At 40.7% G+C, this 19,163-nt stretch overlaps 1 protein-coding gene across 4 annotated transcripts in view; it reads right to left on the reverse strand.

The window, feature by feature from the left end:
* Positions 1-9,503: 9,503 nt before the first annotated feature.
* RRAS2 (RAS related 2) overlaps positions 9,504-19,163 on the reverse strand; it is a 45,149-nt gene continuing 35,489 nt past the window's right edge. For 2 of the 4 annotated variants that reach the window (XM_080617213.1, XM_080617211.1), the window contains 3 exons: positions 11,689-11,800; positions 11,424-11,542; positions 9,504-10,951 (listed from right to left, as the gene is read on the reverse strand). In XM_080617213.1, coding sequence (XP_080473339.1) covers positions 11,442-11,542; positions 11,689-11,800 — 213 coding nt within the window. In that variant the 3' untranslated portion in view covers positions 9,504-10,951; positions 11,424-11,441. The remainder of the gene's footprint in view (positions 10,952-11,423; positions 11,543-11,688; positions 11,801-19,163) is intronic. The other 2 variants (XM_080617214.1, XM_080617212.1) reach the window with 1 other exon arrangement.

Here is a 19,163-nt window from a genome sequence, read left to right on the forward strand (position 1 = left end):
TGACTCGAACAAAACATGTATATTCTCCAGACAGATATTAGGACAGCAACAGGAAAACCTCAAGAAAAATCAGTTACAAACTCTGACACCTGGGCAGACATCATCCTTGTATCTGTCCCTTGAATAAACATCTGGGCCTCTCTTAGAGACTTGAGTTTACACCTAAGCCCAAACACAGTGACCCCCTGCGGTTTTAGCATGCTCGTGAGTCTATAAAGCAAGTCATCAGAGCCTCAGAGAGCTTCACATGTGCTCCAGAGATTTAGGAGTTAAGAACCTCCGTCACTAGTCGGTACCACATGCTGTTCCTACAGCTAAAGGTACTTGACCAGTAGCAATGTGAGATGCTAAGTGTCCACAGATACAGGAACGGTGCTGCAGAACCTGCCTCCTCACATATGGCTTTGTTGCCTTATGAGAAGCACGACATGCAAGTGAAAGAAACACTGCATCATTGAAAGAAAACCAAAACCAAAAAAAAACCAAAAAAATAAATCCCAAAAGCAAGCAGCAAAGATAGACTGCGAGGCACATCATGTCCTGCCACAGCAGCAGAAAACACCATAAAAGCATCTGTGCTGCTGGAGAGCAGCTAGCTGTAATGAGAAGAAACACATACCAATGGGAAAAGCAGAGAGGAGTCCAGGCCACGTAACATCTCTGCCAGGGACTAATAGGCCAGTGCCTCGGATAATGTCGATTTTTATACTCAGGAGCTAGGGAAGGTGGAATGCTGCTGTTTGTTTTCCCACATGCCCTCATATTACCCTGCCAAAGTAAAGCTCATAAAAAGTTGGGCTTAACAATTTTGTCTGAAAAGATATTTACATCTTTAAGAGCATCTGACATATTTCTGTATCTCATCTTCCTTTCAAAGGATAATGCAGCTTCTAAAAATTCCCTCCAAGAGTCATTATCATTTTACTCTGCTCCCAGTACAATAAACAATCTCATTTGTCAGTCTGCAAGCACTTTGCAAAGAAGCCAGCATCCCTATTTACATCTTACAGAAAGGAAACTGAAGCAGCACAGCTTTCCTAACAGCTACCAAGAAACCATGGCAGGCACCCATACTGCCTGCAGTCTCTGGGTCCCACTCCAGCACCCTGCATGTTGCAACGCCCCCAAGTCTTGCACATGAACAGAACAACACCGACCCTCTGATAATCTCTGCCAGGCAGTGTTTAAAATCCTGTCACCCTTCCTGGCAGCTGTGCAATCCAGGCTTGTTTCACAGTCCCTCTCTTCACAAATACAAGGAACTGGTGCTTGCGCTCATGAAAGTTCAACTTCTTTCTTCCTTTTGAGTGATTAGAAAATACCATATTTACTATATATACTACATGTGCTATGCTCACTCTATAGAAAAGTCTATAATTATTAAACCAGAGAAAATCCATAGTAGCATGAGTGCCGATCTGTATTTTTTAGCAGACACTGCTTTCCTCAAGAACCATATTACCAAAAGGACTACACGCTGGTTTCACCCCTTTGTACAGTCTTAACTGCTAAGGCAATCTTTCAGTAGCTTATTGGCTCTTTTCATTCCCTACTCGCCTTGGCAATATTTGCTAATTTCCCAAATGTGCATGTGGGAAATTTCCCCATGTTGTACACCAAACTTGAGGTTGTGCTGATGGATGGTTATAGTGACCTTCAGTGAAGTATTGCTCTGTTAATAAAAAATAATAATAATAAAAAAAAGAAATATAAAAATTGTTTTGACCATTCAGAATTTCCCTCAGGTTGAAGAAGGTACAAAGCATCCAACCACATCCCTCTCCTTCGGAGCACCAGCAGCTCCTTGATGCTTACCTTGGGCTGCAGCAGCTCGCATCAGCCCTGAAGCCCCCCAGGAGCCAGCTCTCAGCTTTGCTCCTTGGGAAGCAGCACAGAAAATTTGACACAGTGCATCTATCCACTCTGCTGCTTGCTGCCTCTTAGCCAAATGCCATTCATGGTGCAGACGGTAGATAGGCAATGCTATTCAAAAAGGCAGCATTTCACTGGTGTATATCTTTCCGTTCACATGGACCAGAGATATAAAGACTAGAAAAAGCAGGGAGGAGAGAGCAAAAAATGGCACAAGAAAAGCCTCAGAAGAGGCAGAGAGGAAAGACATGTAATTGCAGTGACACAGAAAGAAGCCAGGAGAGTAATGCAAGATCCCAAACCACCACTGAGATACAGCAGCCGTATCAGACACCTCAGGCCCAGAGACAGGTTGTGAAGAATTATCTGCGAGGAACAGAAGTTAAGTATCAGAAAAGATGAGCGACTTCATTGCAGCTAGGCTGAAGTACGCAGCCCCAGAGGTGTGCGCACAACAGCTGAATGTATTGGTAACACAGAACAGGCAAAGGGACATGCTGCTTTTGGCTGAGCCCTGATTGAGCTGTCCCCTGCTCTGCTCCTCAACCCTTGAGCACACACAGGTGCTGAGCACTCCCCAGCAAGCTCACAGCCAGCTCTTGCCTTGTGCATGCTCTTCTCCACAATACTTAGAGCAGATAATGTCCTCATTGCTGGGAGTGAGCTCCAGATGGGGAGGCAAATGGGCATAGAGGATGTCCCACAGCAACAGCAAGGTTAAAACCAAAGAGCAGTTTCCAGCAAGGGCAGGATGCAGGCTTTCAGCACAGCCTGCCTCCACCTTGTCAGATGCCAACAGTTCAGAGCACTTTTCACCCTAGGGTCCTGCAAGAGTGACAATGGCAGATAATAACCTGGTCTTACAGCCAAAGGGTGTTTTAAATCCCTGCTCTGCACTATACACATCATTCCCCTTACTATTCCTCCACAGTTCTGGCCAGCTTTTGCATTAAGAAGCAAACTGCTAATGCCTCCATTGGTTGCGTCCTCAACAGCAACTACTGACACTCCCACAGATTTCTGTAACTACTACAGAGAGTGGGTAAATTAGCCACCCAGGCATCCCTGCCTTAAAGCAGTGCAGTAACAGCGACCATCACCAACTGGCTTCTAATACGGGAGTTTTTAAGCAACTGTACCTCTTGCTAAAGAAGAAACACAGTACCAAGAGCATTACAACAGGGAAGTTCAGGCTTTTTAGATTAGAATCTGGGTGTGGGAGGGAGCAAAAGTGAAATTAGCTGATTTACCCTTTAAAATTAATATGTAAAGCTTACAACGTAAGTTAATGTTATTGAAATGGCATGGGAAATGGGGATTACTTCAGGACAGCAGAACAGGAAGTTCATAAAAATATGAAGAAGGTAATTTGAGATTTTGCAGTGAAAACCAGACAGACAAATGCCCACAAACCCACACACGTACCTCAGGCTTTCTCCTCCGCTGGGAACCAGGAGCTTTGTCACCTCAGTGCAGCGACACCAGCCAAAAACAAGGTGGCCTCACACCTGAAATAAATGCCATCTTCGGGAGAGCTGGCAAAAAGCACCAATACAGCTCCACACTGCTGTCAGCTCTACTGCATCTCAGGGGGTTTGTGTGAAAGTGGCAGATTTCATGATGGAAAACACATACACTCCAATTATGCTTTCCAGCTTTTTAACATCATTTTGAAATAATATAATTTCCAGATATGGAAGAAAGTCACCTGATCCTGCTCTGGCTGAGAAGAGTGGTAAACAGGAGTGTATTCCTTATTTGCACATCCAGAGCCTTCCAAAGGCATTAGAGTTAATACTAGTGGGAAGAAGTGATCACAGAGCAGCTCCTGGCAACAACGATGAAGCCCAGGTCTTAGGACCTAGCAGTGACAGATACCTTCCCAGACACCTTACAAAACCAACAAACCACGGTATTAGACCTGGCAGATGTTGATAGCATCACGAAGGTGGCTATTGCAATGAGGATTTTAATGATCTCAAGCTGATTGTTCAGGAGAAAGATAAACAAAGAGAGGTCTCAAGACCTCAAGATCAAGAGGTTAAGACAACTAGTTCCAAAAGGCACCCGGAGTAGAGAGGTGAGCAACTTCACTGCGCAACTTGCATATTAGGCACACACAAGACAAAAAAAGGTACCAAAATATTCAGAATTCACCAGGTGTTCTCCCTCTCATTTCCCAGAAATACAAGCGGCTGAATGGGTATTTTAAAAGCAGTGCTGGGGGCAGACGGAAAGGTTACAGCAAGCACATGGTACTTTACAAAACCTTGAAAATGCAGCCCTCAGAATGATCAAAAGTCAATCTTCTGAATGGGAGGGATTGACCATTTAAATAGAAGCGTCAGTTCACGTTGCCAGGGTGGTACTCTATACTTGCAAATAACAAAAGTCAGACCAAGACACGGAATGAGGAAATAAATGAGGAAATAAAGCCATTTACAGTGAAACATGAAGCAAGCAATTCAGGAATATGACATCCTTCCAAGAGGCAACGAAGGACAGGCAGATTTTACAGTTTGAAGGAGAAACATTAGAGCACACGTGAACTTTTACTGTTTAAAAGACACAGCAGGTGTTGTCTGAAAGTTGCTGTAGGAAGGAGAAAACCATTAGAACGTTGTTTCAGTTTCAAAGGCCAGCACCACATTCAAGAGATTTCCCAGCTCCTCAGGGAAATGCCAGGCCTGGACGAGAGGGCCATTTTTCTCCTGCTAACAGCAACCCTCATTTAGATGTATTATTTAGCTGAACATGAAGCGTTTATACATAGCTTTCAGATTGCAAATTGTACATGTTGCTAATGATATATAAACATTACTCATTTTATTTTGACTCCTGTACTCCTGACACAGCTGGTGACAATAAGAGCTTGGCAAATTATAAAGAAACTAAGGATTTGTACAATATTTTAATTAACATGCATCTAATGGTTTAGATTGCAAGCATTCTTCTTGCTTTCCACATGAGTTTCTTCAGAACTACTATTTATAAATCATTGTTTTTTCTCTCACTACTAACCAGATTCTACAGAGTTCACAGAACAAAATAATCTGAAATAGCACTGACACATGGCCCTGTTTAATTATAGATCAACGGCTTTGTTATGGTTCTTGTCCTTCATTCCTGCCCTGCTTGTAAAAATAAGAACTTGAACTCTGTACAACGATCTTGGCAAAAGCAGCCCTGAACAGCCCTGTAACTACTCAGGTATATGCCTACCAACAGTGACATCTCGTGGTTGTCAATAAATCGTTCCCTGTGCAATTCACATTAACTAGGCCTGCAGCTAATGATTATAACAGCTGCTACAGCTTTGGCTGAACCTTTCAGGGTGGTAGTTAGCAGTTTTCTTTAGCCATTCTCGCCTCCTTATGCCTTCACCATAAGTTCCTTCTACATGGCTTTTATTGCTGTTTTTAATCCCACCTTTCTTCCCTTTCTTAGAGGTGGATCCCCTACGCAAGTCCACTGCTTTATAAATCATCATAACAAAAAGATAATACACCATTTACTCCTAGGAGACCTTCCTTCTATAGAAGTGCTTGTCTTACCTATTCAGATCACAGCCCTCCACAGAGAGGACAAACTCATATTACGTTCACATGGTGGGCTGGATATGCGGTCCCAGACAGGTCTCAAAATACTACTTCACAGAATACTTTTTAAAGCATATAAGCTATTCTTATCACCAGAGTAAGTTTATTTTTTTATATTTCTCATAAGAAACATGAGATGCATTCATAGGAGTATCTGTTCTGTGCTATAGCTCTTCAGCAGCCCAGTTCAAGTGAAATGCCTGGAGAAGAGAAGGCTCTGGGCAGACCTTGTAACAGTCTTCCAGTACCTAAAGGGGGCCTACAAGAAATCTGGAGGACTTTTACAAGAGCATTTAGAGATAAGACAACAGGGAATGGCTTTAAACTGACAGAGGGCAGATTTAGATTAGATATTAGGAATAAATTCTTTACTGTGAGGGTGGTGAGACACTGGAACAGGTTCCCAGAGAAGCTGTGGATGCTCCATCCCTGGAAGTGTTCAAGGCCAGTTTGCACAGGGCTTAGAGCAACCTGGTCTTAGTAGAAGATGTCACTGCCCACAGTGGGGGGCTGGAACTGGATAAAAACTGTCTCTAGTACATGTTAACTTATGACCAGGACTAAGAGACAGAGAACTAAGAGGTTTTGTCATTGCCCCTACTTGCATTTGTGGTGCCCGTACCCTGCTATGGTAACTTCTCCCTCTCTACAATACTTCCATGTCAGAAACATTTTTCAAAAATGTAGTAATTTAGAAAGTGTGAGTGCCACTACAAGTTACTGAGTACCAAATACTGTGGGTCTTAATATAGCTCACAGCATCCAGTTTGAACAGCAGCTGAACAGACTGACTTGTTCAAGGATTAACATGTTGAACATACTTCTACTTAACCCCTATTAAAACCCAGAATCTGCTTCAAGCCTGCAACTTTAACTTAGCTTTCCAATAGAACCAGGTAATCATGGCAAGAAAAGCTGTATTTACAAAGGGGCAAGCACTGCATTTACCATTTGGGATGCTCTGAGCAAGTGCCCATCTAAACGTCAAGCCTTGAGGTTTTGACAGATTGCTGCTCTGCAGTGGGTCAGCTGAACAACACAGGAAACACCCCAGTGCCCCCACCTTTCCAGCTTGAGTGTTTTTCAAAATTCAGTTTGAGTGCTTAGTGTGGTTTTGGTACATGAGAGTAATCGACTTCCAAAATCTGACTAAATTAAGCGAACAAATGCATTCCCTGTTTTGCAGATTCCTGAGCTTTCCCAGGCAACACACTTCTAAATAAGTGCAGATAACTTCTGGCAGTGCTTGGCTTGTGGTGACTGACTTCAAGAATCTTCTATTTGGAATAAGCTTGTTAAAGCTTAATAACAAAATTATATGGTAAGGCCAGTCAACGACAGCTACAGCTAATCCACGGGTGAAATCTTGTCACATAAACCGATGTCAGATGAGCATTAGCTGGAATTTTTGTATGAATCCAGACTTGAACTTTATCAGCAATGACTAACCACAAGGCCATGCATAAAGTCAGAGTTTTCTTTGGCATCAGTGGGTGTTAACTCATTTCAAATATATTTTGCTTTATTAACCCTTTCACAACAGCTCATTTCATTACACACTCCTACACCAGGCTAGCCACCTAGAGCTAGAGCATTTATCTAATCACCTCTTGCCCAATAGCCTGAGAACCTAGCACTTCTCCAGGGCCAACACCATTAGCCAAGGCAATGAGGAAGGGGTGGAGGAGCCTTTCTTCTTATGCAGGAAGAGGGCAGGCGCTGTCAGGGTGCACCGCACCATGTGTCCTGTGTGCTGCGAGACACCACAAACTTAGAAAATTGAAAGGAAAACAACTGTGATAGGAAGAGCACCCACCTCATATGCCTACACAGCTCTGCAGTTTTATCAGACTAGGTTAGTTTTAACCTGCAGCATAAGGGCTGACCAGTTGTAGATGCACAGTTCAGGTAGATGCCCGGTGCAACAGGCTGGAAACAGACTAAGCAACTAGTCTTTCTTTTGATTTCTCTTTTCTGCACAGTCAAGGTCAATTTATAACTATCATCAGTATCAGTGGCTCTACTGCCCCTGAACAGGCCATGTCACAAAGAGCAGTTTTAGAAGAAGTAATGTAATACCTTCTGGAAATTCCCCCCTTCACCTGTATATGTTAGTTAGCATGAGTACTGATGCAGAAGAGTTACTAGGTCAGAGAAAGCAAAGACATCAATCAGAGCAGGTATAAGGAACTACAGTGTACTTACATGGAAGTAATTCTTCCTCAATTACGGTCCATCTATAAAACATCACCAATTACAGAAAAAGGCTTTTGCCTATGAGCAAGTCAGTCCTCCTCATCCAGCAGAGTAGCAGGCTCAGCAGTGTGCAATTCCAGAAAGAAGAGAGTTATTCTGTGCTTTGAAACAAAGGCCCAGACCCTCCTTCTCTGCCCTAGGAGGAGCAGGAGGTCATTTTTGGGATACATCTTGAGCCCCCCAAATTCCTCAAGTGTGAATCTAGATGATTCATGAATGTGGTCTTGAACTGAAGTAACTACAAACATAAGTTACAGACCTTTCAGCATTTCTTCTGGCAGGTGAAGTCATAAGAAACTCTGAAGTTGACAGCTAAATTGATGTCCTACAGCAAGGCAGCAATATTGCAATTCACAAATAATCCAAGGCAGACAGATCGGGGCTACTACTGTTGAGAAGACTGACAAGGTCCCTCTTGCACTTTGCAAGCTCCACGCTAGGGAGAGAAATGCCATCTTTCACCACTACCTTCAGGTGCAGCAATTAGAAAAGCAAATCTTTGAAATACCTCAAGATGTTTGGAAATGAGGACCCCCTAGATCACTATTACTGTATGACTTTTCTAAATACCAACTTCAAGTCTGAAGAGTAGGATCAAAATAGCTGCATCTAACAGTGTCTTAGAGTGCCATACATGAACCACTCTCAAAAAGAGACCACAACATTATGTAAAGATTTCCCTGTACATTCTCTGCAGCAGAAGCCTTAAAACACATGCACAGGAATATATTGTCTTAGTTAATGAATATAGAGCTGACTTCCACAGCAGCAGCTGATGGTCCCACTTCTATTTAACTTGCTTATACAGTTTACCACGTGGCTTAGCAGACAGGAGTAGGTTGCTTCGCATCAATCACCTCGAAGCTATTCAGCTTTCCCTATGAGGAAAAGCAAGGGTGTGGTGCTCTCCACCTTCTTTATGAATTACAGAGTTACATATTAAAAGACCTATCTATATCACAGTCTACTATTTTAAAACCAGTCTATCATGAGTGAAAGGTTAAAAAAGGGAAAAGAAAAAAATAAAAAAGATGAAACTTGAAGGTATTTGCGCCTCAGAAATTCAGCCTCAACACACATGCTGCAATTTGTTGTCTTAACTCATCCTAATGCCACACATTCAATGACTTACCTCCAGAGAGCTTTGCATATTTAAGAAAACTTGTGGGGTTTGCTACAGGCTGTAACTTCTTACATTTGACTTGAAAAATGTAATCCATCTCCCAAATGTACTTCCACCGTAACTCCTTGCTTGAATTTTCTACACATTATTCATAAGTAGCCCTTCAACAACCAGTAACTCTATTTAAACAGGATGAAGGGGGAGCTACCCACGCTTTCAAAACAGTATTACACAACCTAATCTAAATAACACAAACAATAATTAAATTTCTCTGCTATGAACGACACTAGCACTACTTCTAGGTTTAACACTTTGCTGCTCTACAGGTAACAGAACTTGTTTCAGCACTGTTTTCTCAGCAGATGTTTACAGATTTATGGCAGAGCACCTGACTGTGAGCACAACACCACAATAGCTGTTGACCGGACCACTGACTACATACTCCCAAGTCAAAACAAACATCAGCTTTTATCATCTATTATGATTTAAATGGAAGTAGGCTTTCTTTACTTCCAAGCTTGAAGAAAGTTTGTGCAGGTGTGCATATCTATCTCTTAAGCAGGTCCCATCATGCCCTTCTTCCCCCCCACCCCCAAAAAAAATCAGGTTTTGGAGGAGAGTCAGAAAGAGGCAATGTGCTTACCCCCTTATAATGGTTAGATCATCTTTAATTCTAGCACCTGAAGTTATACAAGGGTTTGCTTAATAATCAAGTTTCAAAGAGCTGTTGGACACATTCAGTAAGGTGACAACTGTGCAATACCACTCAGTATTTCAATATCGGGGACCATACTCTTGAATTGTTTAAACACAATCCACAGAACTCAAAATTAAACAACCATCCACAGTTTAACTAAACAATCAGTTAAAAGTCTTACAATTTAATAATTCACATAATAGTCTTTAGTAGGGGATACTGAAATTCATTAAAACACAACACTAGATTTTACTCTATGGGTGTGTTGGGCAGGCACATAATTTGGCCATTCTTGGGTATAACAGAAGAGTAAGGAGAAGTTTACCACAGTTTGGCAAATCCCACATTTTGTCAGTTAAAAGTGAACTGTGAGAATTAAATACTCATCTTTACATATACACAAGTTATGCTGTGAAAGCATATTTGCTTACAAACATATAAAAATACTTGTTAACTAGTTTGATAAGAAAATAATGTATAAAAGTATATAGCAAAAACATTTAATCATCTCTGACAATGGAAAGATCAAATTCATTTTTATATCACATGAAACAAAAACAGCTACAATTTTAGTTTTCCTTAATCCCTTACCCAAAAATACAAAGGAAGACACAATTTGTTTCCAAACAAATGATGTGAAATTTCTTACTAAGCTGAAATGCCTCAAATCCAGAATAAGCTCAGATATTTGGCCATATCCTAATAGTAGTAGTAGCTGTCCTGTAGCTGTTCTGGATTCATAAAATAAATACAGTAGACTGTTTTGGCCACTGAAATAAAACTGCAGCATAAGCGAGAGATGAAAATTTTTGCTGACAATGAAATTCAGTGTAGGTTTCTTAAGGCTAGCTGAATACTCAAGTCTAATTTAACTGAGGGCAAAAAAAGCCAATCCACCCCTTTTTTAAAAAGTATTCTCTATACTTCAATATAGGTCTTTGTAATAGCGAAAGAAATTTCAGAAGTAAAAATAAATTAATTCACAAGAGACAACTTATGCATGACTTCAACACCTTGTCCTACACGGTTTTGTTTCATCTCCTTTGCGAATAAAACTCCACAAGGTGCAAGCTCTTAAGGGAGAGGAGGAAGGAACTGTGGTATTAAAGAAGCAGCCTTAGTGTTTTGCTTTGAAGTCTGCCCCAGGATGACCGAGTCTTCTTCAAGAACTATTTTGCCAGCTTCTTGGACTAAGGCTATTCTGGTGACCACTTTTAGGACATGCACATGTAAGGCTAGGCCAATACCAGAAGTGATGTAAAATGGTGGAAAATAAAAAAATAATCTGGCAGTTGATAGCTTGGTTCTTGGGATTCTCAGAAAATAACACAATGGCAGCCTTTCTTGTCTTTTTCTTTCCGTGTTGGCTCTGGTGAAGGAGGGCACTCTTGTTCTTGAAACTTTCTGAAAGAGATATTTCAAATTAAATTCAGAGAATCATTTTCAGTTAAATAAAAATAAATACTGCATTTTAAGTTACGGGGTTTATATCCTTATGGAGGATGGACTTACTTTTGACATTCAAACTACTGATTAAATCACAGCTTTTTGAGATTTGCCTTTTTTTTTTTTTTTTTTTTTTTTAATAAGAAACACCATTTTTTACAGAAAGCAAATTTAGTTTATCAGGCTTACTTACTGGGTGATCAATAAAATCTGAGAGATTAAGGTTAAGAAAATACCTTTCAAATACATATTACATTCATGCAAACATTTTCCCTTATACACAAGAACACTTTATAATCGAGAGGATTGGTCAAAGCTCACAAGAAACAGCAGACAGAATTTTCTCAGCGATTTCCCACTACATTTCAAAACATGTGCTGTAGCTATCCATTAATGTATGGACATCAATTACCTGGTCAAGTTATCATACCTTATAACTCTGACAAGTTCATGAAAAGCTTGGTCTACATTCAGTCTGATTTTTGCTGAGGCTTCCATGTATGTTACTTTGAGCTGCCGCGCTAGCTGCTGACCTTCCTCTTGCGTCACCTGTAACAGACACCAATCATTAAGTTCAAGGCTTCTGCGTATACCTGCCAAGGATTTATTTCCCTCGAGCAATAGTGCTCATTTGGCCATAGAATAGCTTCCACACTGTCCACATAATACAACTGGGAAGCAAATCCATGTGATACCTCTTTTCAAATGCAAGTGAAGACTCTGGGGTTTTTTAAGTTTCTGCAACAGGCAAAGACCAACCCTCCAGGGAATTTCCCTCACTGCAGCTGCCTCATCTTCACTCCAGTTCTGCATAAAAAGACCAAATTTTTCTTCACAGGCAAGCAAGTCCTTCACTCTTCAAAGCAAGTGCTTCAGTTTACATCTGCTAGATTACTAACAGAACTGTGAACACTATTGCTAAACTCACTGTCTCCCTGCCCCAGCTAAACCTAGACACAAAAAAACCCCCACCAAAACACAGATGACTATTTTAGAAACAAGAGCTGATGTTTAGCTTCTGAATCTTTATATTTAAAAATCTGCTTATGGAACAGCAAAATGTTAATACAGACAGTCTTAAATGTAGCTTAAATTACAAGAGATCTGAAAAACCCATTAAGCCTTCAGGCTATCCAGAGATATTGAAGAAACCCTGTCTACCTTTTGACTCCTTACGACACAGAAAAAGGAGATGAAGACAAAATAAATAATGAGTATCATAGAGTTGGTATAAAATTTGAAGAGATGAAGCAGAAGCCAGGAAGCTAGTGGACCATTATAGCAAGGAGAAATAAGTCAGCCACAGGGCAAAACCAAGGGTGATCATTGTGAATTTTTGGATGAAGTAAGTAGAAAGCAGTGAGGTCAGAAAGCAGAAGGCTACCCCGAGCAGTGCAAGGCATGCGAAGCTTTAACGGGAAGGTCACCCACAGGGCCAGAGAGGAAAGGGCAGCTTTCAGTGATAAAAGGAAACACAACAGATCTTGCCAAGACAATGCCTAGTGGAAGAAATGTCAAAGATTACACAGCTTTCACAGAACAATGTTAAAGCAGCACGCAGGGCGCTGATATGATGAGAATAAAAAAAAAAAAAAAACAAAACCAAAAAAAAAAAAAAAAAAAAAAAAAAAACCACAACAACAACAACAAAAAAAAAATCCACAACCAAAAAGAAGGTTTATTTTTAATTAAGCCTTGAAAACCACTCGTATATTCCCTTAGATTAAGAAGCTAAACAGAAATAGATGGGAATAAGAAAGCACAGAATTACTTACTAACTTGTAAAATACTTTCCTGACAGCTATGCACATGGTTTGAGAGCCTTCATGCCCAGTATCTCAACATCTTTGATTCTTCTGTCCTTAGTACCCCCACTGGCATTATATTCATTAATTTACTGCTGAATTGAGGGCTGCTCCCACTAAACCCTCATGAAGCTCTACAAAGAGATCCCAACTGGAGTAACTCAGGATGCATCTGCTGATCTCAAACACTCACAGAAAACTCTACATTTATTTCACTGTTATTACAATCAGCTGAAGCAAAAAAAAAAAATACCCTCAAAACCAACCCAACACCAAGATCAACTACTGGAGCTTCACTTTAATCTGCAGGGCACAATGTGAGAATGACTGGGACCCTTCAGCCCTCCATAGGTGTCTGAATACAGAATTATATTCAAGATTTTTGCTCCACTAGCTAGAAAAAACCCACTTCCACCTTCTTCTCTAGCCCCGGATGTTGAAGTATCCTTATTCCAAAGCTTACAAAGGCTGAACTTCGAGAAACATTCACAGGTACTTTCTGGCACATTAATGACATTGCAGAATCTCCCAAAGTTTGCATTAGGGCTTCCAGAACCTTCTCTACATCTCTGCCTCGCCAGACAAAAGTAAGTACAGATAAGGCAGTTTTTGCAAAACTAACCATTTTTACTTTTCTTCATCCCTACACAGTTTTTCTAGTCCCAGAAAGTGGGAGGCTAAAGTCTAATAAAAATAAATAATTGGGAAAGAATGCATAGGCCTGAGGAGAAACTGAACCCAGTCTTTAAACATACATGGCTACTACTTCCTTCATTACTGTATCTAAAGAACATTAGAAATACAAGTCAAACTAACACTGTAATAACATCAAGCTACACTTCCACAACATTGTGTTTAAAATACTATAGGTGCAAATTAAAGTTCTTTTTGCTTTTACTAGACTATCTGTGGTTGCTTATATTCTTTTCAGTCTGTCTTACAAGTGTATCATCAAGTAGCTTGTGATCATTTTTAGTGACCTTAACAAGGTCTGTTTAGAAAAAATATTTGATTTTGGGTACAATACAGAAACACTTGCAGTGCCCAAGCTGTAAATTAGAAGCCAGAACATACCAGTTCCATTTTTCAAGTCTGAGGGAAATGCAGTATGCGCAAACAGACAAAAATATGAATTTACATCTTTTTACTCTCCCTTCTTGAGTACAACTCTGTATCATGACAGGCTTTTCAGTAGGTGTGATGCCAGAGCTTATTAAATATCACCAGAAAAAAACAAAAACTAAATCTTTTTTCTTCAAAGAACACTGTATTTTATTTTGACAGAAGTAGAGAACTACAGATTTTCTGGTAGTAACTGTGTGTGTACATGTGTACATGTGTTGGTTCTGCACAATCTCTCTTTAGTTTTGCAAAACTTAAGACTGAATACTAATGGGAATCATGATATTTATCCTTTTGTTGCAGGATATTTTACTGGGGTTTGGGGATATTATTAATTCATGTTGTTCAGACATTTGGTAAAAGTTTCTTAAATCTTCTATAATGGTGTTTAGGTTAAGTGAGCAAGTCAAACACAGAAAAGCTTATTTCCCAACTCCCTAAGCTTACAGTCTTCTTACTAAAAGAGTTACCATTTGAGTATCTGTGCAAGAATCCTGTGAACATATCTCACGTGGCCCTCCCTTTTAATTATTGTAGCTGAGAACTGCCAGAAATACATTCATTTCTGAAGTTTCTATTCTTTCCTCCACCTAAAGCAACTCTACAAGGCTACCTAATCCAACGCTGCATCTGTATTTTGCCTGGACACTTACAAAGGGCCATATTGTACTCATGTCAGCAGGTAACAATTAAGTATTCCCTCAAGTTCGAGAGGAATCCATTTCTAACTCCTTGTGGTCATCCTGCAGTGCTCTCTGCTCAGAAACATTGCCTATTCCTGCCAAGAGCTCCATCGCTTCTGAAGAGTGCATCTGTCATCCCATCCACAAGTGCTGCTTGTTCATGCTTACTGTGGTCTACCATAATGCTTTCCTAGGGGAGTCCAATACTGACCAATTCTATTGTCTGCATTCTCATATAAAAGGTCACTTTGGTACACATAAACTGTGGTTGTGAAGCACTGACACATATTCAGACTGACTTGCTGCACTCACATACTGCATCAGATACCCAATTGTTGGTTACCTATAAAGCTCAAAATCAGGCAAGCCAGGGGAAGACCTGAAGGTACAACCCATCTCTAAGAACAGAAGCATCACTGTATATGGCCATAAAAACCTACCACCTCAAGAAGTTAATGTCACACTGCCATACAAGTTCATACTCATTAAGAGAAGGCCAAAACAAAATGTTAGTGAATTTGGGTAGGCAACCACCTGGGTCCTCAAACCCATTCACCTCCTGGAATAAGCCAGCTCAAGCCAACCTATTTATGAAGCTGAGATTCTGCAAAGCCAACATTAACTGCTTGTTTGCCAGCATCTAGGCTGATGCTGATCAATGTCAAAGCACAAGGCTGCTTGCCTGGGATCATTAGCTTTGTTCATCATCTGTCTGCATAAACTGAAGTCACACGCACCTCTCTTTAAAACCTTGCTTTAAAGGTATCTAGCAGCACAGATGGTATTAGCACTAGGTCATTGCCTTAGTTTAGTCATGATGCAAAAGCAAAAACTGGCATTTAATGAAACCCAAGCACTTTCCTGTTGCAACTTGGATCTTCCTTGAAACCCTGCCATCTGGGGAATGATCAGACTTGACCCAGTTTAAACTAGCAGTTATCTACTAAAACTCATACATATCCTGCACTGACAAGTCTACTCTGTAAGTAGTGTTTATTACTAAAACATATGGTGCTCTTCTGTATTGTCTTAGTGTAGAAACATCCAGTGTTGTTTGACTTGTACAGAACTGACCAATTTAAGAGAAAGACTACTGTGCATCATTTACTTTAAGGAAAGAGCCATGAGAGATGTGACTGATCAGGGAATCTGGAAACACTGTTAACTTTATTCCTTATCGTACACGGACATCCTGAAGTTTAAAGCTTGCTTATCCTCCAATAACTCATTTTGATTTGTCAACCTAACCTGTGGATATTGAGGACTCTGCCTCCCATACCACAAAAGAAACAAAATTACAAGTCTACTTAACTCCATTTATCTATACAGGTATCACTGTAGCAAATCACTATTTCAAACTTCCTCTTTCACCTCTCCCCAAAACACTTGTGAGTTGACTTACAGTCTATTACAGTCACCACTCTTTTAAACTACACCTTTGGTATGCCCTGACACTTTATCAAGATCATACGATTGTTTGTGCACTTGCTCTGTACAACCTAGTTCATACATTTCCTGAGGAACAGTTGCCACCGCACAAGAATTAGCAGTTCCACATCATTTGCTCCCAAATGTATGGTAGCACAACAATAGTAATCTGCACTGCCTTCAACTACAGAACAGTTACTTGCATAAAGGTGTGGTCAGACCCTTGAGACACCGAAAACTTTTATACATGTTTAACTCTGGCTCCAGGAAGATTTGTGTGTTAATTCTGTTGAGAATTATTTGCTGATCAAAACACACACTAAATAACTTTATCTCAGCCTTAGTCTCTCAGAGGTAGCATGTGTTCTCTATTATTTCACTGGTTTGCCCCTGTCTTTTAGGAGAAAAGGACAGGAGCCCAGTACAAGTAGTTTTGCTCTAAAAATTCATACCCAACTTCCTCAATTTCTAAAAATGCTACTTAAGTTCTGAAGCTTAAAAACTTATGTTTGTGACTAAACAAGACAGTAAGACGTCTTCTTGTAGAACCGCCAGGTACGTAGAAGGACAGCAGTGTGACACTAGCCTGGCCGACCACGTTTTCCATGTAACCTGAGTGAGGCCTGGCATATCACCAGACTGAAGACGCAAAATGCACTTCTCACAGTGAAACTGGGACACCCCACCCTTCCCACTTGCCCCAGCACTCCTAGGCAAGGTGAGGGAGTACTCTTGTCTTTGCCCCAGGCCTCTCATCACAGCTGCACGTGCAGCAAGCCTGCAGCCAAAGCAGGACGACCTTGCTTGTCAGGAGGAAGTTTTCCCATACTTGGGGAGACCTGGTGGCAGGACTAGTTTTCAGCCAAGATTAGCAAGCTGGTCCAACTCACTGACTGGATGTCTGCATTGAGAGTTCACATGATGGAGCAGAAACAACCCCACCAATGAAGCAGAAACTCTGGCTGCATTTAACACCCTGCTGATAACATCTGACTGCTTGCTGCTGCTGCTGCCAAAAGGCAAGATCTCACTTTCTACCCCCCACCCCAACTCCTCCCTGCTCTGCTCCAAGCCACAGTCCCACGCCTTCCCATGTTTCCAGCACTGGTACTCAAATCTTTGCAGGCAGATTTAACTCACACAGATCCCAGAACACCATTCCAGCTCGCCTGTTTTTCTCCCTGTCCAGGGATGATTCAGCTCACAAAGTGCTTCAAGTGAGAACTAGGGCCAGAAAAGGAAAGAGCAAAACGTGCAGTCAAGAGGGAGGGGAGCCTCTCCCTTCTGGGGACCAATTAGGTCAGCTCAGCATCCTTAAACCATTCCTTCAGGCTGACTTAAGGCCAACTGAAACACACCACATGGTGGGGAAAGGGCAGGGAAGAGTTAAGAAGACATAAGTAGCTGTTTAAGCAAACCTAGGACTGCTTTTTCAGCTACAACTGCCTAAGCCTTAACTTCTGATGGAAGTCACAAATCCACCAATTTGACTGTACATTGTGTGAGTGACAGCACTAAAAGTTATGCTTGTCAACATCTATTCAATTAAGGCAATTAACAGCCATAGAAAGCAAAAGGAGCTTTTGGGGATGTATGCTTTTATTTGTGTTAAGATATGAGCAGCAAACCTGCAAAATTAAGCAATTTCAAAACAGCTGCTTTGAGCTTGAATGTGTGCCAGCCACCATCACCTGAAAAAGCAGCTAGGAATAAGGTGCAGAAGGACTACCAGCGGAACAGGTGACAGGCACCTCTTTCCTCTTTTAAGGGAGAAACAGATGTGGTATAATAACATTAGGAAGGTGGAGGACAGAGAACAAAGTTCATAACGATTTCTAGAAATGTATCTACAGGATTGCCAACTACATTTGCAGGTATCCTCCAAAAACTAGAGCTGACAGCAATGATGTTATTTCCCTCCCAAAGCACCTGCACGTTTATTCTTCAGCAATTACTGTTTGCAGAGCAGTTCAGTTTCACCTACATGGTTTCCACGCCAATATTTGTGCGTAAGATAAAGTACAGTAGGTTCCAGGACCTGCAAGGTTAAATTCAGGTATTTTGATTGGGGCATGATGGCAACGGAAGAGTGAAAGTTTCACTTCCGTATCAAGGATAGGCTGAAAGTTCTGTGCACGTGTGAGTACATGAAGTTACTCCTGATGAGTCTGTGAGCTACTTCTGTAAAAACTTCTTTCAATACAGTATCTTTCAGCATTGGTGTTGATTTCGTCATGAGCTTTCCACATAGGTTCTGGGGTAAAAAGGCTGTGACAATCAAAGAAGCATACTCAACAGGAGTATTTTTGTACTGAAGGTTTTATGTACTATTCAAGACATTCATTAAACAACAATGTACTAACCCACTAAACTCTTCAATGTTATTTGTTTTGAGCCTAAATTTTTTCTTATCCCAGACACTGTTTTTTGACAGAGAAAAGAACAAAACCTACATAAGCACTTGTGGACAGAAATTAAGTCATGCCCTGTTACACAAATCTGGGAATGTCTTATTGTTTAAAGTTGTGCTTTCCTTGTGAAACTCTTCAAATAATTACAGCAATTTTAGTAATATTTAGTTTACTCTCAGATAAAAATTGATCACATGTTCATACCAAGCTTTTAAGAGTCATCTTACTGACTCAGGAGAAAATACTAAACTTCTGAAGTAAGTTGCTAAAAAAGAATACAGGTTTGATGCCTGTTCCTTTCCTGCTGATGTAGTAAGATTAGTTTAATTTCAGCTCAAGTCAGTCTGATTCATGACAAATCAAGAGTAAATAGGGAAAACAAATTTAATTCTCCTTTTTAAAATCATTCTAAACTAAATCTTTTAAGATCTCTTTACAACTAGAGGTGAAGTTGAATATCTACTTGTTTCAAAACTTAAATCTTAAGGTACTTAAATGGAACAGTAATTATGTTGCTGTACTTCAAATTTTAAAAGCACTAAGTCAGTTATACAGAAGATGAGCAGCCAAACAGAAACCAGCAAATGGCTACTCACTTATACATAACAAGAGCGAACAGTAAAAGCAACAGCACTGAGGTCTCAGGATCGTTAGAGCTAGCGCTGGAATGCACTCTGCTTGGCACAGCGCACTATGGTGAGTAACAGAGAGGAGGAATTAG

Source organism: Psittacula echo (assembly GCF_963264785.1).
Source record: "Psittacula echo genome assembly, chromosome: 5".
In the NCBI taxonomy this organism is placed as follows: Eukaryota; Metazoa; Chordata; class Aves; order Psittaciformes; family Psittacidae; genus Psittacula; species Psittacula echo.